The sequence below is a fragment of the Polypterus senegalus genome, chromosome 15, assembly GCF_016835505.1.
Source record: "Polypterus senegalus isolate Bchr_013 chromosome 15, ASM1683550v1, whole genome shotgun sequence".
Lineage (NCBI taxonomy): Eukaryota > Metazoa > Chordata > Cladistia > Polypteriformes > Polypteridae > Polypterus > Polypterus senegalus.
In genome coordinates, this window is record NC_053168.1 from 48,944,735 (window position 1) to 48,971,288 (window position 26,554).

At 37.6% G+C, this 26,554-nt stretch overlaps 1 protein-coding gene across 1 annotated transcript in view; it reads left to right on the top strand.

Moving 5' to 3' along the window:
* The first annotated feature begins 552 nt into the window (after positions 1-552).
* hibadhb (3-hydroxyisobutyrate dehydrogenase b) overlaps positions 553-26,554 on the top strand; it is a 161,984-nt gene continuing 135,982 nt past the window's right edge. The window contains exons 1-3 of the mRNA XM_039737709.1: positions 553-680; positions 4,724-4,884; positions 18,536-18,645. Coding sequence (XP_039593643.1) covers positions 611-680; positions 4,724-4,884; positions 18,536-18,645 — 341 coding nt within the window. The 5' untranslated portion in view covers positions 553-610. The remainder of the gene's footprint in view (positions 681-4,723; positions 4,885-18,535; positions 18,646-26,554) is intronic.

Consider the following 26,554-nt stretch of genomic DNA (forward strand, 5'->3'; position numbering starts at 1 on the left):
GTGGTTCTCGTGCAGAGGTGCCACAGATAAATGATTTTCCATCTTAAAATTCTTTCTACATTGGTTCCATACTCTAAGTGAGAGAGGCACATTTGGGTTATTAGTATACTGCCGATAACTTGCATTTATTGGGGCACAAAGCAGGGAGTATAAAGAAGTACTGCAGGGTTTTATTTCTATCGCTGACCAAGCCTGTGTATGTTCATCTATTTGTGTCAAGGTTTTTATAGCTTGGACTTTTAGATTTTTAAAAACAAAACGAATTAGGCCGTTATTGTCCCAATAAAAATAACACAATTCAGACGGTTAGTGGTAATGTTTCCATTTAGTTTCTTACTGCAGTATAAGTAACAAAACAAAGAAAAAAATCTAAAGTAATAAAAACGCACATCGCAAGCATTTTCACACGGCTACTTTCAATATCACATAACTTAGTACTGAAAATAATACAAGTAGGATGTTCCACCTTTGTCTACGTTTGATTGGTCCTCTCTTAAGATTGACATTTCAAATAGGCGAGGTAACAACTCCGTCAATAAACACGCCCCCCTACTTCCTGTTAGTTCAGTCGACACTAAAAAAAAATCTTGAGGTCAAGGCAAAAAGTAGCATGGCAGCAGTGTTACGGGGCACTAAAAACCTGTTGCAGGGGTTACGTAAGCATGGCCACTCTGCACTGGGTAATGTATTGATTTTTTTTTTGTTAGTGTGCAGAATTTCGCTTTAGCTTCTGTTGCGCTTGAGAAATGTAAAATGTTTCATTGATTATTTCATTGCGGGATTCGTGAATTAAAAACTGTTTTGTCTCATTGCTAATTTGAGTTAAATGTTCAGTTATTTTAAATAATTGATTACTTTTTAATTACTCTACCCCTTATCCTAAAATCATTCTTATGCAGTCGTAGCCGAGGCAAATGTCCACAGATATTTGAAGCACGTCAAGTGATGTTAAGCAGTTCTAAGCAGTCTTTAGAGGTGTAAAGTGGAAGCGGTAATCCTACAAGTGTCAAGTATATTAGCAAATAATACACCTGCCTTTGAGAAGATTTCCCACATTAATCGGTCTGTCTTTGCGTCCGTAGCGTACCTGCTCATTGAGCTGCAGACTGCCAGGCTGCTCGTATGAGTTGATTGCAGATACATAGCCAGGCTGTTTCGTATATTGAAGGATGTATTGCGGTCCTCTCAATGTCTTTCAGAAAAAATAATCGAATAGCTCTAGAAATTGGTACTTTATAAAAGTAATATAAAGTAAGGAAAAACATGGGCGAGAATGATATAGAAGTAGTAAATGTTTTCTTTTTTTTAATAGATTGTTAGATGCTAGTTTCCGTATTCTGTTAATCTGGATGATTGGAACTGAAGATGTATTATTAACAGGTATTTTGTGTATTTCTGTAGTTTGGTTATCAGCAGCCACAACTAAGTAAATTTTACCGAGGAATAGTACAGGCCGTCCCATAAGAAACAGTGCAGGCAGATAAGGTAACCAAACTTCGCAATAATCCACAGCTCTGAAAATAATCGAGAACGTCTTTGAAGTGGGCACTAAAGGCTGGTGTAAAGTGGCCAATAGTGTGCGTGTCAAATCTAGTTTATTTAGAATTATGAAACAAAGTATATTTTGTACTAAATCGTTTGTATTTGGAAAATCAAAAAAAAAACAAAAAAGAAAGTGAAGCCACGTAATTAATTCAGACGTTTATCCAAGTGAATTATGCAATCCTTTTTCAATTACAAATTGCTGTATATCCATTTCAGCCAAACTTAGAATATTAAAATTATTTTGTTGTGGCCAGATGCAGTGGAGAATACTGAGGAGTAAAGTTTTACAACCTTATTAAATCTGTTATTATTATTTGCTTATTTGGCTGACACCTTATTCACCTTAAACCAAGATGTCTTACAACATTTGAGGTACAATTGTTTACATTTCTTTCATTTTGCCAATAGGAGCACAGAAAGGTGAAGTTAATTGCTTGTGCTCACATGGTGTCACAATGGTAGGATTTAAATCCACAACCTCAGGGTTTGAAGTCCAAATCCTTAACCATATGGAAACATTCCATTCCATATGTAAATGATTTTAAGGAAAAAAGTTTTCCTTTTGGTGAAACAAAGCATAGATAAATAGATTATACTTTATTTGTCCCCAAGGGGAAATTTAAATTTTACAGAAGCTCCAAAAAATAAATGGGATAAAAACAAACAACAACCCAAAAACCCATTCATTAAAATATCTGACTTGGATAACAAAGAGCTGCTAGTGTTAATATCAGGCTAATATAAACAATGAAATTATGTGATATATTTGTAAAATAAGATGATATAATAAATAAACAAATTAATAAACTAAGAAGAATGTTTTTAAAACCAAAACACTGGGACACTGAAAATCAAAAGAAAAGCAAGAGGCTCAATCAAGCTCATCAACAGAGCAAAGAAGGTCTTAAATATGGTATCAAACAGTTGTACAAAAGGATCAGTAGAAACATTTCATTCACAAAAAAAATCCTTACAATTAAAAATAAACCTGAAAACATACAACCATGGAGTTGGTAAGCAGTGAAGTGTTTGCCATTGTAGGGCCAGCAGATACAAGCACTCATTAATTGGGTGATGCCAGCTACCTGCAGTGTTTGTTGTGTAGCACAGTCATACTCCTGTGTGTCTCTGTAGAGTTTTACAATGTCAAAAAGGCATATAACAATTAAAAAGAAAGCATTTACATTTTATAATTGTCCATCTCACATTCACTACCAATTAATGTAGAAATTCAGTTAGCTTACTTCCAGAGGGGACTGGGCAGTCTAATGGTCTGGAATCTGCAGATTTTATTTTTTTCTCCAGCCGTTTGGAGTTTTTTTTTTTTTTGTTTTCTGTCCTCCCTGGCCATCGGACCTTACTCTTATTCTATGTTAATTAATGTTGACTTATTTTATTTTCTTACTGTGTCTTTTATTTTTCTATTCTTCATTATGTAAAGCACTTTGGGCTACTTTTGTATGAAAATGTGCTATATAAATAAATGTTGTTGTTGTTGTTCTGTACAGACCCCCATTTTTGCAGGAATGTTAAGGAGAGGTGGTGAAAAAAATTGAAATATGTTTTTATGATACATTGCTACATTTTATGACACATTACTTATAGCATTTTCATTTGCTTGAATATGACTTTTTTGCCTCTATTATATAAATTGAATTCCAGATACACAACTCTGTTCACTTTGCTTCCTCTCTGTTAGTCGTATGCTTTCAGTGCATTGTACAGCTGAAAGTTTGTGTTTGAGATGGAAAAAGTCATGTTTATTTCTTAATAAAGTAAAAGTCACCCTCAGTACAATCATGAGGTAATGTACTGGATAAAAGCAATATTAGCAGTGTGTCTGTCTGCGAAGAGAGTGTCGAACTTGTCAAGAGGTAAACTTACCTCGGCAGTGACATTGATGTCTCTGATGACTCTTCCAATGAAGACATTAGACGGATTGGGAGAACTTGAGGGTGGGTGGGGGGAATCATGAGGTTGCTGGAAAGGGGTGTGTGGTGCTCCATATCTGTGCAAAAGAATGAAGGTCCAAGTGTTTAAAGCCCTGGTGCTTACGGTCTTGCTTAATGGTTGCAAGACTTGGATGCTATCCAGTGACCTGAGACAAAGACTCCTTTGTCTTGTCAGAGAATCCTTGGGTACCACTGGTTTGACTTTATGTTGAATGAGTGATTTCTCATGGAGTCCTGAATGAGGCACATTACCTGCATTGTAAAGGAGCATCAGTTATGGCACTGTAGTCGTGTGGCATGATTCCCAGAGGGTGATCTGGCTCGTAGGATTCTTATTGTTGAGGACCCGAGTGTCTCAACCAGACCAAGGGGATGCTCATGTAACACCTGCCTGCAGCAGGTAGATGGTCATTTCTGGGTGGTGGGAACCGGGATCCCAAGCTGTTTTGTCTTGTGGTGGGTGTACCAGTGTGTGCTCCCTGACTTGACCTGACCTGTTTCTTTTTTGTAAGAGACAGGTATTGTGAATCACCACCACATTTAAGTTTTTGTAGGGCTGCTTAGGTGAAGCAAGTTCATGTACAGTTTGATGTTCAGGTTCATATGTTTCTAAGGAGTAAAGGGGTCTTGCTTGGGTGTGACATCACTGTCTTCCATTGTGCCTCTCTGTTTAATGTTTTTTTTTTTTCTTGCTTGAGGAACAGTCTTATTGTCCCCCTTGTATGGCTTCATATTGATTCGAGTGTTGGAGAATGACAAATAGGAATTTTGTACTTGTATATTGTGCTAACACTTGCAGCTTGCCTACTTTTTTACTTATAATTTTTTGTGTTAAGAAAGCTTCTTAATTTAAAAAAAAAAAAATTGTCTGTTTCGTACATTGAAGGATGTATTACTTTGTATTGTGGTCCTCTCAATGTCTTTCAGAAAAAAGAATCAAATAGCTCTAGAAATTGGTAATTTAAAAAAGTAATATAAAGTAAGGTAGAACATGGGCGAGAATGATATAGAAGTAGTAAATAGGTAGTAAATAAGAAACAGTGCAGGCAGATATGGTAACTCCACTTGGCAATAATCCACAGCCATAGGATTCCATAGGAATTTTGTGCTTGTATATTGTGCTAACACTTGCAACTTGCCTACTTTTTTACTTATAATTTTTTCATGTCAAGAAATGTTAATTTAAAAAAAAAAAATAAAAAAATAAAAAATGTATTTTTTTTTAGTGTCTTCTCGGACTATGGCCTCCAAAACTCCAGTTGGATTTATTGGGCTAGGGAACATGGGAAGGCCAATGGCAAAGAATCTTTTGAAAAATGGTTATCCAGTCATTGCCTCTGATGTGTTTCCAGAAGCTTGTAAGGAAATTCAAGATTTAGGGGCACAGGTAATAAAAACCTTTTAATTAATAGCCTAGCTTTAATATTGTGTTCATATTTTAATAGTTGATATAAACAGTAAAGTACATAATTCTGTTTTTAATGTTTGTTTATTAATTTCTTTTACTTTAAACAACCTTGCAACATACACTTGAAATTTTTATTCTTTAACATATAATTAAACAATTTTGTTTAGCTAATTTTTCCGTCATTTCATTTCCTTTATTGCAACAAAATAAGTATGAAATGTTTAAGTTCACTTTTATGTTTGCTTTAGCAAAAAGCATACATTTACACTAGGTTTATGATGTTCTTATGTTTGTACACCTATGAACAACCAGCAATGTCAGTTAGTCTAAACATTTAATTAGGCAACATTCACCCTGCATTTCAATTCAAGATTTTTGTTTCTGTTATATTTGATGTGAATCTGATCTTTTTAGAGAACAGCAAAAGGCTAAAATGGAATCGCAACTTTTCAGGTCGGATTTAGACCATTTTGTTATGTTATACTAAATAGGATACGGACAAGTAGAACTTTAAATGTGGTATGCATTTGAACACTTGAATCATAATTTGTGTTTTAATTTACACTCCTTAACTGGGTATTCTGTCGGGAGTCTCCTTGAGGCAGCCAGATGTAGGTCAGCATTTTAGTGGAGTTTACATTTGTCTTGCGGACTCCAAAGAAGCTGGACAATGCACTGTTCTCTGTACAGTTGTTGCTAGCCATTACAAGCAAATTGCTACGTGTTTCCATAAGGAAATGGCATGCTTCAAGTACATATTTTTCAAATAGTGTCTGCAGACAGATATTGACATGAATAACCATGTTGGACGTTGATATTCTGAAATAATTAGATCAATGTTCTCCATCAGTAGTCCTCCATATCTCAGTCCCACCTGTATTAGCTCCTCTTTTATGTCTATACACTGATATAGCAAGTGATAATTATGCTTTAAAAGAAAGGCTACAATTTTTCATTTTCTATTTCTCACCGTTCCCATCATGAGCTGACATATTTGGAGATTCAAAGAACTGAAAACAAGGTTTGGTAACATGACAGCCAACATTAATCCAAAAAGGATTCATTAAATCAATTTTGAAATTTTAGTTATGGTTTTCTGTCTATAAATGTTAGTATTGTTGTTGATTGGACATAACAAATTTCTCTTTTTTGGTTATATGAAGTTACCTTTATACGTGAAGTGTTTTTGCAACCATTCATGGTTTTTTGCAGCATCAAGAACAGCAGCATTTATTTCTGTAGCACTTCACCATACACCGGACGTAGCTCGAAGTGCTTTACAGGATGTCCAAAGGAAAAGCTACAAGAAAAGAAAAACAAATTAAGATATTTTTTATATTATTCTTAACTAACAAAAATAAATCAATACATACTTACATAAAATAGAGATACAATTATTAGAAAGGTATAATTCTTATAGTATCATATTTAAAGTCTCCCAGGCCAAAAGACCTCCCAGCTCCCACCGGCCTAAGATTAAAGTTCTTAAGTCGCTCCTTATTGTTTCCAGGCTTTCTCCCAGAGGATTTGATGAAGTGGGTCTTGTAAACAGCTGGAGCACCCACCTTTATTTGAGTATCAGAGGTGGCTGCATAGTGCTTTGATCATGTGATGGAGGTGGTACAAAATGCCACCAAAGAAAGAAAGAATGAAAAAGAAATCGGAGAAATGTAAAGATGGCAAATTCACGAAAAATGTAATAATGCTATGCATGGAGAGTTAGGAGTTCAAGTAAAATGTAGCTATGAAAAGGTAAAATTTTAAAATGATCCAGTGTATTAGCCTGGTGGTAAAGTATTCCAGATTTTTCTGGCCCTAACACAAACCCACACACAGAGTCCTGGTCCCAGTGATTTAGTCATCATTGCATAAATTTGACGTGCACTACATCGAGCCCGCGTGCTATTGTACTCTCGCCTGCCTGCCTCGATAAGTCACTGTCGCTTCGCTCTTACTTTTTTACCGTTCATTTAATCATGGCTAGTCACGAAAAAATTAGAAAATAGAAGGAGGATTACACTGAGTATGGCTTTACCAAAATTATTGATGGAGTAGACAGACCGCAGTGCGTGCTTTGCAATGCAATATTTTCCAATTCCAACTTGAAGCCATCAAAGCTCCGTGAACATTTCCAAATTAAACATGGTGGAAACATGAGAGAAGGGAATGATCTTAATTCCTTGAAGGCTAAAAGGGCACGCTACGACATTAAAGGAACGCTTCCGAATTTAGGGTTCGCTCCTGTGGATAAGACCCTGCTTCTGCCATCATTCAAAGTTGCATACGAAGTGGCAAAAATGAAAAAGCCGCACACTGTTGCAGAGACTCTTATCAAACCATGTGTTTTACATATAGTGAAGACTATCCTGGGTGCGGAGGCCGCATGGAAAGTTCAACTGATTCCTCTGTCAAACAATGTTATCCGAAGTAGGATTGATGAAATCGGCGCTGATATTCTTGATCAAGTGGTATTGGACATCAACGCTTCCCCTGTCAAGATCTCAATTCAGTTTGATGAATCAACAGATGTCTATAATTGTAGCCAACTCATTGTTTTCGTTAGTTATGTAAAGGGGAATGTCGACAACAACGACAACTGCAAATGATGTTTTTAATACAGTGAAAAGCTTTTTCAATACTAACGAGATTCCGTTGCAAATTATTGGATCTATTTGTACTGACGGTGCTCCTGTTCTGTTAGGAAACCGATCTGGCTTTGTTACTCTTGTAAGTAATAAAGTACCAGAGGTGACGGTTACTCATTTTATCCTTCATCGCCAAGCTCATGTGTCGAAGACCTTGCAGGTTACTTTGAAAAACGTAATGGATTCCTGTGTTAAAATTATCAATTTTATTCGTGAAAAAGCTTTGAATCACAGGTTGTTCAAAGCGTTTTATAGTGAACTTGATGATGCTTCTATTCTCCTGTTTCATACAGAGGTCGGATGGCTTTCTAGAGGTCGAGTTTTGACAAGGTTTTTTCAGCTCAGAAAGAAAATCGAACAGTTTCTGCGAGAACAGAAATGTGACCTTCTGCATTCTTTCGAATTTCCTTATTTTACTCCATTGTTAGCATACCTGGCAGATATTTTCCAACATCTCAATGATTTGTATTGTTCGGTTCAGGGAAAAGAAATGAATATTGTGACCGCCTGCGACAAGCTGCATGCTTTCAGGAATAAGTTGTTATTGTGGAGTTTACGTATTCAGAATAAAAATTTCACTAATTTTCCTTCACTGGATGAAGTCATTGTGGAGTGCAGCAGCTTAAATTTTAAAGACCGTGTCAAAGAAGAAATCAGTCAGCACCTGGAAAGCCTGAAAGTGTCATTTGACGGTTATTTCTGCCCGGGAGATCTGGAAGAATCAGAAACCTGGATCATCAACCCCTTTGCTTTCAAATTAGAAAAGATGAGAGATGAGGATGAAGACAAAAAACATTTAAATGAGATGCAAGCATGCCAAGCAATGAAGCTGCTTTACGAGTCCAGTTCACTCGAAACCTTTTGGTGCAGTGTTCAAACTGGGTATTCAGCTCTTGCAATTAGAGCACTGATAGTCCTTGTCCCATTTGCCACCACTTGGCGACCTTGTTAAATTGTGCTGGTGAGAGCTCCAAGTGGAAGACATTTTTAAAAGGAGAAACCAGGTTGATAAGATCAGGAGATTTCCACTTGGTAAATAAAAGGAGCTTGATAGCATTAATGACCAAAAAACAAATCTGTTAATACAGTATATGCTCTCTGAGAGAACAGAAGTTCCAACAGGTTAAAGAAATGATGACAAATTTTAAGATAATGCTTAAGAGCAGAAGTTAACAGCTGATGAGAAGAATTACAACATGAATGACTGCACCAGAAAATACACAGTAAAGATCTTAGTTGGTATCGTTGAGAATTCCAGTTGTCGTGTCTGCTGGCTGAAATTTCAAGGCACGTTTCTGCATATGTGTTGGGAATATCCACTAATCTTTGGTTACTGGCTGTTTGTAGCTACCTTACTTTTTGTGTTCCTTATATTAAGATTCCCTTTCTTTCCAAGATTGTTTTTCTGTTTGATCTTGCCATTTTTGTTTTGCGATCTTCCCTCCATTAGAGGCTATTAGCACCGGGTACAGTTTCAGCTGAGACATTTCTAGACTCTTACTGGAATCTGAATGTGTTTAAAGTTTCCTACTGGAATTCCTCCTTCTTTAATCTAACCCTTCTTAAGCTCCCAAGAGTTATCTGACTTCATGATCAAGAAGTGGCAGTAACTCGTAGATTTGGTATGGAGCCAGCTGGCTGGAGATACTCTTGACCACATAATTCAGTCTTTAGGGTTTCGGCCATGGCTTCCTTTTTATATATCACAGGGGAGATTTGCTTCATGGTTGGGTGCTAGGTGTCTGGTATTATTGGTCTCTCCGTTCCTTTTATTTTTACTTCAAAACCTTGGTAATTTGATGGTTATTTCCCTTTGGAATTTTATTTAATAAAAATGTATTTAGAAAAGAAAAAAATGTTCCCAATTCATTAGGAGATGATCTATAACTGAATGGGTAAAAGCAGTCCACAAGCTATGAGGTATTCTTGGGGTGAAATATAATTCATGCATTAATTTGAATGGAAAAATGAAAAAGGGAGGTATTAGTTGGAAAGTTTGATAATTATTAAGAGGTAACATAGTTATTGTGCATGAAATATTTGTAATACGTATTACCGGCCTCAGGCCTAGGGGAACCTGGGCTTGGTATGAGCCACTGTACACTACAGGGTGTAGCTACAGAGAGATGGTGAAAAAGCATAAAAGAGGCAGGCAGCAGTCACAAGTCTCAGACCATACATCTCTGTTCTACTTTATTCTCATTTACCCAAAAAATATACAGTAAATGCTTCAATCTCTGCATAGCTCAACTTGACGATCAGTTTAACAATAGTGCATGCCAATTTCCTCTGCAGAACAACAGTATAAACACATTTACTTTGGCTCACCAATGGTATTGTTGTCAGTTATCTAGAAGTACCTGAGTAGAAACCAATGTTCCCAGAACTCATTAATTTTCAAAGGAAGCAGGCAGTTCTGTATCACCACATTGTGTATGGATGAGATGCTAATCAAAGCAATCTGATTATTCAAAGCAGGTGACTGTTTTACAAGACAGGTAAATATTTATGTCAGCAGGTAGCCATCAACAATAAACTGTAGCAGAATTTTCCAGGGATGTTGCCTTTTCTTTAAAACGCTGGTTTATAGCCTATTACATATGTAGTCTACATGTGTAGCATTTGTTAATAAGACTTGCCAATTGTCATGCATACCGAAAACTTCATAAAACTATACATACAAGAAGTTGTTTTCTGGAGTCTGTGATTGAGAGTAAGGTTACAATTTTAAATAATATGCATTATGATACTCTTGGTGCAGACTGACATTATCTATTAAACTTTTTCCCTAATCTATCTATACTAATAAAAGGCAAAGCCCTCACTGACTGACTCACTGACTCATCACTAATTCTCCAAGTTCCCGTGTAGGTAGAAGGCTGAAATTTGGCAGGCTCATTCCTTACAGCTTCCTTACAAAAGTTGGGCAGGTTTCATTTCGAAATTCTATGCGTAATGGTTATAACTGGAAGCTATTTTTCTCCATTTACTGTAATGGCTCGAAAGCCGTGGGGGGTGGAGTTTCGTGTGACATCATCACACCTCCCACGTAATCACGTGAACTGACTGTCAACGCAGTGCGTCAAAAACCAGGAAGAGCTCCAAAAAGCGCTGCTGAAAACATACATTATACAATTGAGAAGGCAGCGAAACAATAAGAAGCGAGCGAATGACATATACAACCATATTCATGAGTGCTGCTACTTCGGAAACAAAGCAAGGTGTAAACCTAAAGTTTAAATTAAGTTCATAGACAGGCTGCCGCTGGCGTTTGTCATGCCCATGGGTAATGCGGGATACAAGTTTAATGAGAGGACGCAGGATATAAACAAGAGTTTTGACCACTTTGTAACTAAGTTAAAATTGCAGGTGAAGGGCTGTGCTTATGCAAATTCAGAGAAACTGTGTTTGTGGGGGATTGACAGTTAAGGCGGGTGGGGGAGTCACGTCATCATCTCCCCTCCCATTCACCTCATTTCACTCTGAGCTGAGCTCCGCAGCTAACGCACGCAGTGTTACGGAATCGACTTTGTGACGCTGCCACCAAATACTCACAGAAAAATCCACAAGTTAATACACACGCTGTCTCTACAGTTTCTCCACACTGAATCCTCCAGGCACTACTTACAAAAGGTTACATTGACAATCGTGTTACGTTATTTTTAAAATGTTTCCTTTTCTTAGCACAAGCACAGCTGAGAAGCTTCATTAAAAAATCACGCATTTAATCACACTTTACATTTTAAGCAAAGGGGAACTTCTGTCAATGCATGATTTCCTGGTACACCGATTACATTGATCAGCGCTTCCCGATTCATTTTAACCTCGCACCCCATTGGTTTGAGAAGAAGTATGAAAAAATATGAGGTTAACACAGAAAAACAGATCACCAATTGAAGCTTTATGAATAATCGATTCGCCATCAATAATTGTTTTGGTAAAGCCAGTGTAATCCTCCTTCCATTTTATAATTTTTCCGCCACTAGCCATGATTAAATGAACGGTAAAAAAGTAAGAGCGAAGCGAGGATGACTTTTGGATATAAGTAGGTTCTATTTAGTCGCCAGAAATATCTTTGTTAGGAATGGAAGTTGAATTTAGTCTTTAAATTTCTATGGTAAAGAAAAAGTTATGCAATGATGACTACATTTAACTATATAAAGTCAAAACTTGAATATATAAAGTCAGCGCAGGAATATATAAAGACAAAACTTGAATATATGAAGTCATTCCCAAATATATAAAGTCAAAACCTGAGTATATAAAGACAGCGTTGGAATATTTCGGAATATATAAAGTAAGCGCTAGAATATATACTTTATATATTCCAGCGATGACTTTATTTATTCAACTTTTGACTTTATATATTCAGAAACAAGTTTTGACTTTATATATACCGACGCTGACTTTCTATATTCAAGTTTTGACTTTCTTTATTCTGACGCCGACTTTATATATTCACAAAATCAATTTATTTGCCTGTTTGGCACACCATAGTATATGTGTGTGTGTGTATATATGTACACATGTATGTGTGTGTGTGTGTGTATATGTATGTATGTATGTATGTATGTGTATATATATATATATATATATGTATATATATATATATATATATATATATATATATATATATATATATATATATATATATATATAATTATGCCAGCAACACTCATGACAATGACAAAAAAATTACATTGTCAATCATGTTACGTTATTATTAAAATGTTTCCTTTTCTTTTTACTTCTCCGCTGCCAAGCATGGGTATTTTGATATATATATATATATATATATATATATATATATATATAGATATATATAGATATATATATATATATATATATATATATATATATATATATATATATATATAGATATATATATAGATATATATATATAGAGATATAGATATATAGAGATATAGATATATATATAGATATATATATAGATATATATATAGAGAGAGATATGAGAACAACACTCATATCAATGACAAAACAATTACATTAACAATCATGTTACGTTATTTTTAAACTTTTTTCTTTTTCATAACTTCTTTAACACACTTCTTTTCCGCTGCGAAGCGCGGGTATTCTGCTAGTAGTCTAATAAAAGGTAATCTTACCCTAGGAATAAGAGTCCACAGACTCTTTGCCTGACACACCACTATTGGCTGCTTCTTTTTTAGAAGAAGGTCTAAATTGGACAGTGGGCTGTTTGGGTTTCCACAGAAACAATATCCTCAATAACATGTTAGCTACTCTCTCGTCAGTATCAAGTCAAGTTGGGGAGCATGCACTGGTACAGTGCATTGCCGCACCCACTACATGGCGAAATAACTCGGGATCCTGGTTTGCAACCCCCCAGGCAACCACGCGGTCCAGTCCCACCCTCTGGAAATGACCCTTTATCTGCCACAGGCAGGTGTTACATAGGCGACCCCTTGGCCTGGTCCAACCACTAGGGTCCCCAACAATGAGGATCTTACAAGTCGGATCACCCTCAGGGGGAAAAGCGCCACATGGCCGTAGTGCCGTAACTGACGCTCCCTCACAATGCAGGTAATGTGTCCCATTCGGAACTGCATGAGCCACCGCTTATTTGACACAAAGTCAAACCAGTGGTACCCAAGGATTTTCCGGAGAGACACAGTACCAAAGGAGTCCAGTCTTCGTCTCAGATCACAAGATAGCGTCCATGTCTCGTAACCATATAGCAAGACAGGAAGCACCAGGCCTCTAAACACTTGGACCTTTGTCCTTTTGCATAGATATCAGGAACACCACACACCCCTTTCCAGCAACTCATGACAATCACCCACACCGACCCCGCTCTCCCAATCCGTCTACTGACCTCACAGGAAGAATCACCAGAGACATGAGTGTCACTGCCAAGGTTAGTAAACCTCTCAACAAGGTCAACACACTCTCTGCAGACAGATGCACTGCTGATAGCTGTGCCCAAGAGGTCATTAATGGCCTGGATCGGTTTTTATCCAGGACACTCGCAAGCCCAGACACTTAGGCTCCTCACTCAGTCTCTCGAGCGTCCCGATCAGAGCCTCCACTGACTCCGTGAAGATCACAGCATCGTCAGCAAAGTCAAGTTCTGTGACTCTTTCTTCACCAACAGATGTCCCACATCTGGGCAAGATCATGGGGTCCAACACCCAGTCCATATAAGCACTGAACAGAATAGGACCAAGAACACACACCTGATGAACCCCAGAATCAACTGAGAAAAATGCAGAAGTCCCACCTCCACTCTGCACAGCACTCACAGTACCAGTGTACAGGCCAGCCATGATATCCAGCAACCTCGAGGGGATCCTGTGAACCCTCTGGATGTTCCACAGGGCAGTTTGATCAACTGAGTTGAATGCTTTGTGAAAATTGACAAAGGCGGCAAAGTAACTCTGCCGATATTTGCATTTGTGCTCCATGAGAACCCTCAGTGCCAGGATGCGGTCGATGGTAGACATAAAAGCATGGAGAGTTAGGAGTGGGCATAAAACCAGACTGTTCCGGTCTCTGGTAGGGGAGAAAGTGATCATGGATCCTATTGAGGATGACTCTAGCAAGGACCCGGGATCGAGATCAGTGTTATCCCCCTGTAGTTGCTGCCCAGGCGATCACCCTTCCCTTTAAAGATAGGGACGACAAGTCCCATTTTCCAGTCAGTTGGGATGATGCCAGTCTCCCAAATGGAAGTAAAGATTGCTTGCAATGCCAGGATGACAGCCTTACCACCAGCCTGGAGAAGTTGACCCCAGATACCACAGATCCCTGAAGCCTTCCCCTCCCCCCTCAGCTGGTTCACCACCTGTGCAATCTCAGTGAGATTGTGTGGTTCACAGCTAATTGGAGGATCAGCCTCAAGAACCGTGGACCCAGAGATATCCAACATCCTAGCCGGAGGATCGGCTTTGAACAACTGCTCAAAGTAGCCAGCCCAGCTGGTCACAACTGCAGTGTCATCCGTAAGGACCGTTCCATCAGCTCGACTCTCCAAGGAACAGATCCAGATGCGTAATGCTTCAACTCCTCTGTAAGCAGGATGTGGGTCACTGGACCACTGATGGTGCGTTGCTTGCTCACAGGTTTCTCTAACAAACGCCTCTTTATCTCGCAGCCGTCCTTCTCAGTTCCCAGTATAGACCAGAGTTACCATTGAGCCGTGCGTTGTGACTCCTCTCGATGATATCCAGGATGCCTTGCGAGATGAAACACCTCCTTCTGGGAACAGTGGTAACACCAACACAACCCACAGCAACCTTCAGGGTCTTGTCACGGAAGGTCTCCCACATCACATTGGGATCGGCGGTCGTATCCAAATCTGAAAGTTCCTCACACAAACTGCATGTAAACTCATTAGAAACCACCTGGTCTTGGAGTCTGGCAAAGTCCAGGCTAATTTTTCTAATAGGTGGTAATTGGACCTAGGCTGGATCCTAAGAGTAGCAACAACAAGTCTGTGGTCAGAATTCATAAACTGGGCACTTCTGTAGACCCTGCAGTTTTGCAAGAGCCTCCAGCATCTGCCCACAAGGATGTGATCGATCTCCTTCACCGCAACACCAGTATTGGAGTTCCATGTCCAACGATGCTGTTCAGGGCGCTGGAACCAGGATCCAGCAATTCACCAGACCCATGGGGACTGAGACAATCCTCATAGCCATCCCTGTTAGTGCCAGTGGTTGCATTGAAGTCATCCATGAACAGAGGAATGTCACCTTGCGGGCACCTATCAACCACCGATTGAAGCTGCAAATAAAATTTCCCCCTCGCCGAGATATCAGTCTCTGTAGTAGGAAAATACTCTGAGACAACAGATAAGGCACCCAGAGAGTGCCGTAATCTGAGTCTCTTAATACGCTCAATGAAAGAAGTGACATTGGACACCATCGGAAGAATCCAATCCGCTACAGCAACAGCTACTCCCCGAGTATGACAGCCATCAGACCGACCAGACCAATTAAAGGTGTATTCACCTACAGAGATCTGGCCAGTCCCTGGTCTGCACAACTCAGAGTGCCGCCACTGAAATGTGGAGTTTACGCAGCTCCTCCAACATCAGAGGAAGATGATCATCTTGCCAGAGAGACGAGACATTCCACGCGCCAACCCATATGGGCCGCCTCAAATAGGGACGTGAATGCTGCCGTGCAGCAGGCGACGCCGCCGTACCACACCAGTTCTGATCCCCAACAGACCTGACCCTATTGGCTCTCCAGTGCTTTCGACTCTTTTGGGATGGGGCTCCCGAGGGCTTTCCCCCATCCCCTTCATGATGCGAGCAGCCTTGCAGCAGAGCTATTCCCGTGGAGAGCAAAAAAGGAGTCTTTTTTTCTGTAGTCTCGGAGCTTTGTGAAGCTTTTTTATGGTGGCTGGGGTGGCAATCCTGCCACCAACCCCCATGATTTCCCTGCAAGTTGGAGGACCGCTTGCAGTGCCGGATGCAGTTTAACGTCATACCCAGGACACGTCAGTATTATCCTCCTTTAAATCAAAATTAGAATCTAAGACTTTTGTAGCTATTTGTATTTTGTGGCTTTGTGGATTGAGGCTTTCATAGAGTGAAAAATTCTTGTAATTTTGTATTTTTTTTTTAATGTAGTAGAGGACGTTGATAAATTCTTAGCATAAATTTGTGTCCATCATTGGTGCTGGCAGGATCTAAATTAAGTATGTACAGTATATAACAAGGTAGTGTGTTAAGGTTATTTTAAAAAGATCTGTGGGATGGACCATTTTTTGGTGTCTAGTATTGATTCAGGCTCTTCTGTCTTTACTGATGTTGGGTATTTCCTGAGCATATCTTCAATAAATTCACATGGAAAAATCAGCTTTGGCTGTTTAAGAATCTGCACACTCTGGTGTAGATGCAGTAAATGCAGGCTGTTATATCTACTGAAACTTGAACAGTAAAAAACAGGGAACACAGAGTTTACTTAGACTGTAGATGTCTAAGATGTTTATTGAATCAAAATACATTTCATAGTACTGTAATTTATTCTAAAGCAGGCAGTTCTGTACAATGTTTGCTGTGTGATGCTTTATGATGTAATATACAGTGGTGTGAAAAACTATTTGCCCCCTTCCTGATTTCTTATTCTTTTGCATGTTTGTCACACAAAATGTTTCTGATCATCAAACACATTTAACCATTAGTCAAATATAACACAAGTAAACACAAAATGCAGTTTTTAAATATGGTTTTTATTATTCAGGGAGAAAAAAATCCAAACCTACATGGCCCTGTGTGAAAAAGTAATTGCCCCCTTGTTAAAAATAACCTAACTGTGGTGTATCACACCTGAGTTCAATTTCCGTAGCCACCCCCAGGCCTGATTACTGCCACACCTGTTTCAATCAAGAAATCACTTAAATAGGAGCTGCCTGACACAGAGAAGTAGACCAAAAGCACCTCAAAAGCTAGACATCATGCCAAGATCCAAAGAAATTCAGGAACAAATGAGAACAGAGGTAATTGAGATCTATCAGTCTGGTAAAGGTTATAAAGCCATTTCTAAAGCTTTGGAACTCCAGCGATCCACAGTGAGAGCCATTATCCACAAATGGCAAAAACATGGAACAGTGGTGAACCTTCCCAGGAGTGGCCAGCCGACCAAAATTACCCCAAGAGCGCAGAGACGACTCATCCGAGAGGTCACAAAAGACCCCAGGACAACGTCTAAAGAACTGCAGGCCTCACTTGCCTCAATTAAGGTCCGTGTTCACGACTCCACCATAAGAAAGAGACTGGGCAAAAACGGCCTGCATGGCAGATTTCCAAGACGCAAACCACTGTTAAGCAAAAGAACATTAGGGCTCATCTCAATTTTGCTAAGAAACATCTCAATGATTGCCAAGACTTTTGGGGAAAATACCTTGTGGACTGATGAGACAAAAGTTGAACTTTTTGGAAGGCAAATGTCTTGTTACATCTGGCGTAAAAGGAACACAGCATTTCAGAAAAAGAACATCATACCAACAGTAAAATATGGTGGTGGTAGTGTGATGGTCTGGGGTTGTTTTGCTGCTTCAGGACCTGGAAGGCTTGCTGTAATAGATGGAACCATGAATTCTACTGTCTACCAAAAAATTCTGAAGGAGAATGTCCGGCCATCTGTTCGTCAACTCAAGCTGAAGCGATCTTGGGTGCTGCAACAGGACAATGACCCAAAACACACCAGCAAATCCACCTCTGAATGGCTAAAGAAAAACAAAATGACTAGGCCACTCCAAAGTCTTCAAAGTCCTGACCTGAATCCAATTGAGATGCTATGGCATGACCTTAAAAAGGCGGTTCATGCTAGAAAACCCTCAAATAAAGCTGAATTACAACAATTCTGCAAAGATGAGTGGGCCAAAATTCCTCCAGAGCGCTGTAAGAGACTCATTGCAAGTTATCGCAAACGCTTGATTGCAGTTATTGCTGCTAAGGGTGGCCCAACCAGTTATTAGGTTCAAGGGGCAATTACTTTTTCACACAGGGCCATGTAGGTTTGGATTTTTTTTTCTCCCTAAATAATAACCACCATCATTTTAACAACTGCATTTTGTGTTTACTTGTGTCATATTTGACTAATGGTTAAATGTGTTTGATGATCAGAAACATTTTGTGTGACAAACATGCAAAAGAATAAGAAATCAGGAAGGGGGCAAATAGTTTTTCACACCACTGTAGTTTGAGGTGATAGGTACATGTGCTCTAGGTGTTTTCAGAGTATTTAGGAGAATATAGTATTTTAATTAGTAGGGGAGTAGGGTATTCAAGAATATAATACTACACTGTACTTGCTGATCACAGAGTTTGTTTAAAAGAACAAAAAATTGAATGAGACAAGGTATAGTGGCATACTGCAAGTCTACGTTTTGAAACACTGTAGAAATATTATTCCCTTTTTTTAAATTATTGCAATTTTTTTATAGTTCTAGGCTTAAATCTATTTTTCTAATATGTAATTTTGTTTCTATAGGTTTTGGATTCTCCTGCTGAGGTTGCTGACAAAGCAGATAGGATAATCACCATGTTACCATCGAGTCCACATGTCATAGAAGTATATACAGGACCAAATGGAGTTTTAAAGTATGTGTGCTGTATTGGGTTCTTCATAACAAATGTGCTAATTATGCATGCACATCCTTATTATCACTTGTTTTTTTTTTTTATTGTTACTCAAATTACAAGATTGTCATTTACCAAATCTATTTCAAATGCAAATACAAATTGTTTTGATAACTACTGTTTTTGACTTGTCCCCCCAGTGATGACATTTTGTAGAAATGCCCGAGACCCTCCACTCCCCAACCTAAACAAAACCTGAAACAAAGATCTGAACTTTGGTAAAGCTTGTTGAAGATTCAGGCTATTAATCTTTGTGTATCTAATTGTTTACAAGTGTGGGGATACTGTACTGTATTTTTGTTTTTAATTTATGCCTTTAACTTTTTTGTTTTATTTTTTCCATGGACATAGAGAGAATAGGTCTATTTGCTGTAGGAATTTTTTCAAAAAGGACTATTTTAATTGCTTGCTCAGTTGACTTTTGGAGTTCAGATTGTTGATTAGCACATGCAAGCAAGACTTTTTTTATTTATATCATTTTCATTAAACAAACTAGGGGGCTCCGCCCCCTGTTCGCTTCGCTCGCCAACCCCATGTTTGGTTTTCCGGATACACACTTTTAAGATTTTTTTTTTCTTTGAATTGTTGCTATTTCATTAGTTTCACTTTTATTTCAGAACTTTGGTAAAAACAATATTTTGAATCTTTCATGTCTGAACATGCTGAATCTTTTAAATGAGGTCGGTGAGACGTGTTTAATGACTATGTACCATAATTCAGGATAGGTTTCTCTGTTTGGAATTTCAGCACAGACAAAACGATCTACATCAGTTCTTCCTAATTAGTTTTTACCCTCGCACCCCCTATGGCGGACAAGGCCAATTTTGCACCCCTTTAGTTTGAGAAGTAGTATGAAAAAAATATGAGGTTAATGCAAAAAAACAGATCACCAATTGAAGCTTTATGAATAATGGATACTTTATTCACAGCTAACAAGAGGGTGGAAAGAGCAGCATTCCACACCTCAACCACACAAAATACAAGTATGAAACGATGTTCTTTGTAAAGAAATTTATAGAAGGAATAAATACTGTAGTTTGAGAATTTTATGTTGTTTAGGTTCTTTGACTTTTCTCCTGCCTCTTCTTTGTAATTATCTCTTCGAAACGTGGTTCTTTATGTGTTAATGAAATGCGTAGGTCATTTTCGGGGTTCAGTGCGTTATGATATTTATTTTTAATGTACAGTAGAAATGAAATTCCCGATTCACATAGCCAAGTGGTGGCAAATGGGACAAGGACTATCAGTGCTCTTTTTGCAAAAATTGAATACCCAGTTTGAACACTGCACCAAAAGGTTTCAAGTGAACTGGACTCGTAAAGCAGCTTCATTGCTTGGCATGCTTGCATCTCAATTTAATGTTCTTTGTCTTCATCCTCATCTCTCATCTTTTCTAATTTGAAAGCAAAGGGGTTGACAATCCAGGTTTCTGATTCTTCCAGATCTCCCAGGCAGAAATAACCGTCAAATGACTCTTTCAGACTTTCCAGGTGCTGACTGATTTCTTCTTTGACACGGTCTTTAAAATTTAAGCTGCTGCACTCCACAATGACTTCATCCAGCGAAGGAAAATTAGCGAAATTCTTATTTTGGATACGTAAACTCCACATCAACAACTTATTCCTGAAAGCACGCATCTTGTCGCAGGCGGTCACAATATTCATTTCTTTTCCCTGAATCGAACGATTCAGATCATTGAGATGTTGGAAAATATCTGCCAGGTATGCCAACAATGGAGTAAAATAAGGAAATTCGAAAGAATGCAGAAGGTCACATTTCTGTTCTTGTAGAAACTGTTCGATTTCCTTTCTGAGCTGAAAAACCCTTGTCAAAACTCGACCTCTAGAAAGCCATCTGACCTCCGTATGAAATAGAAGAATAGAAACATCATAATTAAGTTCACTACAAAACGCTTTGAACAACCTGTGATTCAGAGCTCTTCCATGAATAAAATTTATAATTTTAACACACGAATCTATTACGTTTTTCAAAGTAAGCGGCAAGGTCTTCGACACGAGTTTGGCGATGAAGGATACAATGAGTAACCGTCACCTCTGATACTTCATTTCTTATAAGAGTAACAAAGCCAGATCGGTTTCCTAACATAACAGGAGCACCGTCAGTACAAATAGATCCGATAATTTGCAACAGAATCTCATTAGTATTGAAAAAGCTTTTCACCGTATTAAAAACAACTCTTATTGTTGTTTTGAGTGATTTTCAAAACAGGAATTCTTCCTCGATGGCATTCCCCTTTACATAACGAACGAAAACGATGAGTTGGCTACAATTATCGACGTCTGTTGATTCATCTAACTGAATTGAGATCTTGACGGGGGGAAGCTTTGATGTCATCAAATGATGTCAGCACCGATGTCATCAATCCTACTTCGGATAACATTGTTTGACAGAGGAATCTGTTGAACTTTCCGTGCGGCCTCCGCACCCAGGATAGTCTTCACTATATGTAAAACACATGGTTTGATAAGAGTCTCTGCAACAGTGTGCGGCTTTTTCATTTTTGCCACTTCGTATGCAACTTTGAATAATGCCAGAAGCAGGGTCTTATCCACAGGAGCGAACCCTAAATTCGGAAGCGTTCCTTTAATGTCGTAGTGTGCCCTTTTAGCCTTCAAGGAATTAAGATCATTCCCTTCTCTCGTGTTTCCACCATGTTTAACTTGGAAATGTTCACGGAGCTTTGATGGCTTCAAGTTGGAATTGGAAAATATTGCACTGCAAAGTACGTGCTGTGGTCTGTCTACTCCATCAATAATTGTTTTGGTAAAGCTAGACTCGGTGTAATCCTTCTTCTATTTTCTAATTTTTTCACGACTAGCCATGATTAAATGAATGGTAACAAAGTAAGAGCAAAGCGAGGGTGACTTTTTGAGGCAGGCAGGCGAGAGAACAATAGCACACGGGCTCGATGTAGTGCGTGTCAAGTCGATCTAAAATGTGCGGACAGATTTGAAAAAATATATCTTCAAGTTCTATTTGGATATGAGTAGGTTCTGTTTAGTCGACAGAAATCTCTTTGGTAGGAATGTAAGCTAAATTTAGTCATCATTGCATAAATTTTTCTTCACCATAGAAATTTAAAGACTAAATTCAACTTACATTCCTACCAAAGATATTTCTGTCGACTAAATAAAAATTATATTTAAAATGTAAATAGAACTTGATCAGAAACGATAGTTCATAATACCCACGCAGCACAAAGTGAGCGGAATTCATCCGTTTTAACAGTGCAGCATGTTGCACTGATGCGAAATAGCCTGCCCATTTAATTATTTAGGAATGGATAGATAAATAAGATTTTGTACAAATAATGTTTTTCATTTTTCTTCCTCGATGGATTCTGGCACCACCAGCAACAGTTACTCGCACCCCCCAATCGGGAAGCGCTGATCTACATCATCAGCAGTTAATAATTTTTTTTGCAAAGTAACCAGTAAATGTATGTGAGGTAAACCACGTTTTTGGAATCCTCTGACTTAAAAGCCTTACAAAATTTACATAATTCTGACATCACCTATGCCCATATATTCGATCTCTATTCGCCTTTTTGTTATTTCTCCAAGTAATAATTCCTCTTTGTTTGTGCTAATGCAATGTTTACTTTCTTTGTTTTGACACTTTCATTTTTTTTTTTTTTCTGCTTTCATATTCTGTATCTTGCTCTGCATGTGTTTCGTACCTACGTTTTTTGAGTCTTTTGAATTCCACTATTTTCATTATCTATAACCTGCTCTGCATGTGTTTGGCCCCATTGTTTTTTAATCTCTTTGACGTTTTACTTTGTTTTCTACTCTTTGTCTTCTATTTCTGACCTCGCTTTGTCCTGCTTTATTTTTCAATGACACCTGGTCTGTGGTGATTATTTTCCCTTTTTTTGAGTAATAATTTCTTTTTGTTTGAGCTACTGCAATCATTACTTTCTTTTTTTTTTTTTATATTTTCTAATTTTCTGCTTTCATATTCTTTAACTTTCTCCGCATTTGTATCGTGCCAATTTTTTTTGTGAGCCGTTCGAATTCCACTGCTTTCATAATCTCTAATCTGCTCTGCATGTGTATAACGCCAACGTTTTTGAATGTCTTTGTGAAGTTCTACTTTGTGTTTTACGCTTTCTCTTTTAATTCTGAGCCCGATTGGACCTGTTTTTTTTTCCCAATTCTATTTGTTCCGTGCTGATTACCTTATTTTCTGAATTTGCACCTAGATTATTCTTTTTCTTTTTTGCATTTTTTTCTCTCCTACACTTTTGAGTCTCTTTTTTTCTTCATGCTGCTCTTTCTTCTTTGCTTCGTCGTCGACATTTCACCTATAACGTATTGTCCTTATACGCTTTATATGCGCTGAGAGCCCTGGATCTGTGTGTGTTCAAAGCCTTTACACAACTGAGTGTTTTGCTGCTTGTGGTCTTATTTGACAGTGGTTGTAAGTAGGGCATGTTTTGCAAGAATCTCATGTTCTACATCCCGCGAGATGGTCCTGGGTCAATCTCTTGGCACAAAGTTTCATGTTTAAGGTCCCCGCGAGATGCTCCATGGCCAATCTCTTTCGTCTCGTGGGTCTTTTAAGTGTCTTCCCTGATCTTCATGTGAATATCACGTCTCGTCTCCCTAGTTTTTCTCTCCCGGGATTTTTTTTTTCATAATAGAGAGATAAGAAGGCTGGAATATGAAATTATCTCTATTAAAGCTGCAACAAACATCATCTCTGTCTTAAATTGTCTTTAATTAGTTTCACGTTTTGAACAAATGATGCATGAGCAGATTGTAAATTCATGAGAATTATTGATTATTGCAACACAAAGCAAGACTTACCAAGAGAAATTTGTTCAAGATGTTCCTTTCATGGTCAACCAAGTAAATCTATTCCTGATAACTTCCAAATCCTTCCATTGTCTCAAATTATAAATATTTGCAACTCAGTAGTGAAGTCTGGTAATAACATGCCAACATCTGCGTTCAGTCCGTAGAGTTGTCCTTGCATGACCTTTTTAATTTCCATATCTCAAGAGCTTACAACTAAGTCCATTCTTTAAAGTAATAAAGTAGTAAAGTTAATACATACAAGAATAAGTAAGCATGTGACTCTCCAGATGTTTTGCTGTCTTGTGGTACTTGTGTAGAGGCTGTATTTATTATTTAAATAGCTTCTTAATCATTAAAGTTGGCTCTAAGATAGGTAGAAGTCCACCACGCGAGTTTTCCTTCTTTATGAGAGCATTGGCAACCCAGTGTCTCTCTCACATCTTAAATGAAGACTGATTTGCAGAAACTTGTCATTATTGATTTCATTATCAGTTTCTTAATTAGATAATCGATGAATGAACTGCTTTATATTACAGAGAAATCAATGCTTGATAGCTATATAGGTATTGGGTTTGTTTCAGTGACATTTGAGAGAAAATGGTTAGGAGTTTTCTCATGGGCTTAACTCATTTCCCTAATTTAAAATAATAGAAAACAGCTTTTCAATATCAGATTTTTCATTTTCTGACCTGTTTTCAGGAATGGATTCAAATCACATAATGAGTGATGACTGTATGGTATACATTTACTGTCCTTCTTTTGATTTTTATTTTAATTCAGAAATGAAAGAATAGCTAAGTTTTTTTTTGTGCAAAGTTAAACAGTAAATCCATAGCAATCTCAAGTATCTCCTAAAATGCTGTTCGGAAATGCATGTGAACACAACATTAAAATCAAAAAGAAGTATTACTCGGATAACATTTTCTAATTATGCTCTATATAAGCAAATATTGAAATTTTTGTCAGCTTTTAATTGTTCTTGGTAATGCAAAAATTACCCAGAACCAACCTATCAGCATGATTTATAGTTACTGATGTTGGTGGAAAAACAGCATTATATGCTAAAAGATGATTTACAGTTGTGGTGCTTTAAAATCTGAAAAACATTCATATGTCAGTAAAGGTTGTAGATATGCTAAATAATATCATGATAACTTTGAGTATTGTCAAAATATACAATGTGCATCTCAGTATTTAAAATGTACCTTTTCCAATACTAATTTACAAGTTGCCAAATAAGCAGAGATTGTTTTATGTCATCATGCGGGTTTCCTATGATTGACTCACTCATATCAATGAAAGCACCGCTTGATTTTAACATTAGTAATATTTTTTCATGCCTGTTCAGAAATTTTCTAACTTTGTTCACATACATGTAAACTCAGGGAGATTTCTGGTAATTCTACTAGTTATTCACCTGGGAAATTGCTGAACTAACTTTCCCAGCTTACCTGACATTGCATTAGCTCACATGTGTCCTTGATCTGGGAGCTTATCTTCATGTGTGTTTGATAGTAGGAAAAAATCAGGCTTCACACATTGTTTTGGCAGTAAAACACTTGCTAGCAAAGAGAAATGAATACAAGATTCAGATTTGGGGAGTCCTATTAATGCTCTTTTAGCCACTCGGCTGTATATCCAATTGCTGCACTTTCTAATGATCTAATAGCTTACAGATCAGGTAGCTGTTTTCATGTTCATTTGATGCCAGCTGGTACCAGACATGGAGACATGGCCAGAGATAACTATAGTTCTTAAGCTTTATACTGTATATTCATTGTTTTTTCTGGAATCAAAATACAGTTACTAAGTGGAATATAGCAGTCAATTAGCTGGTGGAGGATTTTGGGATGCTAGACAGAAACTTTAAAAATCTGTCAAAAAAGGCCTATTGAAGCCAAAAAAGGCTGTAAATGGGTTTTAGCAGATGGTTATTTTAGCCTCTTACTTGCTTTTTGAACTCTCTTAGAGCTTGAAGGTTTAAGGTCATTAGTCACTTTTTTTAAGAACCAAGTTACCTTACAAAACACTAGATACTGTGTAGGAAGGCTATGCAGCATTTGTTTAATTAGTATTTGCAAGGGCAGCACTGTATATACCTTTCAGCAAATTGCTTGCCCTTTAGAGAGAGAATAAAAATTTGTTTCTGTGCGAGATTAAAATGCTCAAAAATAATTTAAATTTATATATATATTTTTTTTAAATTTAATAATTAGGAAAATAGATGCATTTTTCACCGCATTAAGAAGCAGAAAAATGACAACATGAATCTTAATATTTCACATAATGTATAGGCGAGCTCACTGTAATGTTATGACTTACCAACATTCCTGGTTTAATTTTCTTATTTTCCGTGTTGCTGTGCTATAAGTAACTACCCTAAGAGCTCTGTTACCTATCAGTTATCATGCATTGATCCCATTTCAGTATTAAAAATTAATGCTGTCCTGGTAGCTTGCAAATGTTTTCCAGCCAAAGCACTGAGCTTGAGGCTGTAGCATTGACTTACAGAAAAAAAAAGATTACTACTAGAATTGTAATCAAAGTTTTTTATTGATACTAAGTTTACATTCATTGACATACTAATACACCAGATGGTATATCCTTGGAAACAGGTTACAAGACATCACAAATAAGATCTAGAATAATAAAGACATGACAATATTGTCACAGATTACATGATGTTTTTATTAAATGGTCTTCTTTACCCTAATGCCCCTTTAACTCCAATCAAGAAATATCTTGTTTTAAGTTGGATGTCCATTTAAGGTTATCATAATCCTGATGCTGCTGTAATACAAAATGACTGCAACTCACCTTAAAAAATTCCTTTACAATCCGAAAGGACACAAACAGGATATGTAAAATGTTTATCTGATTAATAACAAAAAAAAGAAGTTTCTATAAACACATCTTTTAACGCTGAAAAAACTACTGTTATGTACACTTTAAGCTTCCATCACACTATGTAAAAAGGTCGGGAAAACCCCAATTTCTTTGCAATTATTTGTCCAAAGTGTCTTAAATAATAACAATAAATGTGACTT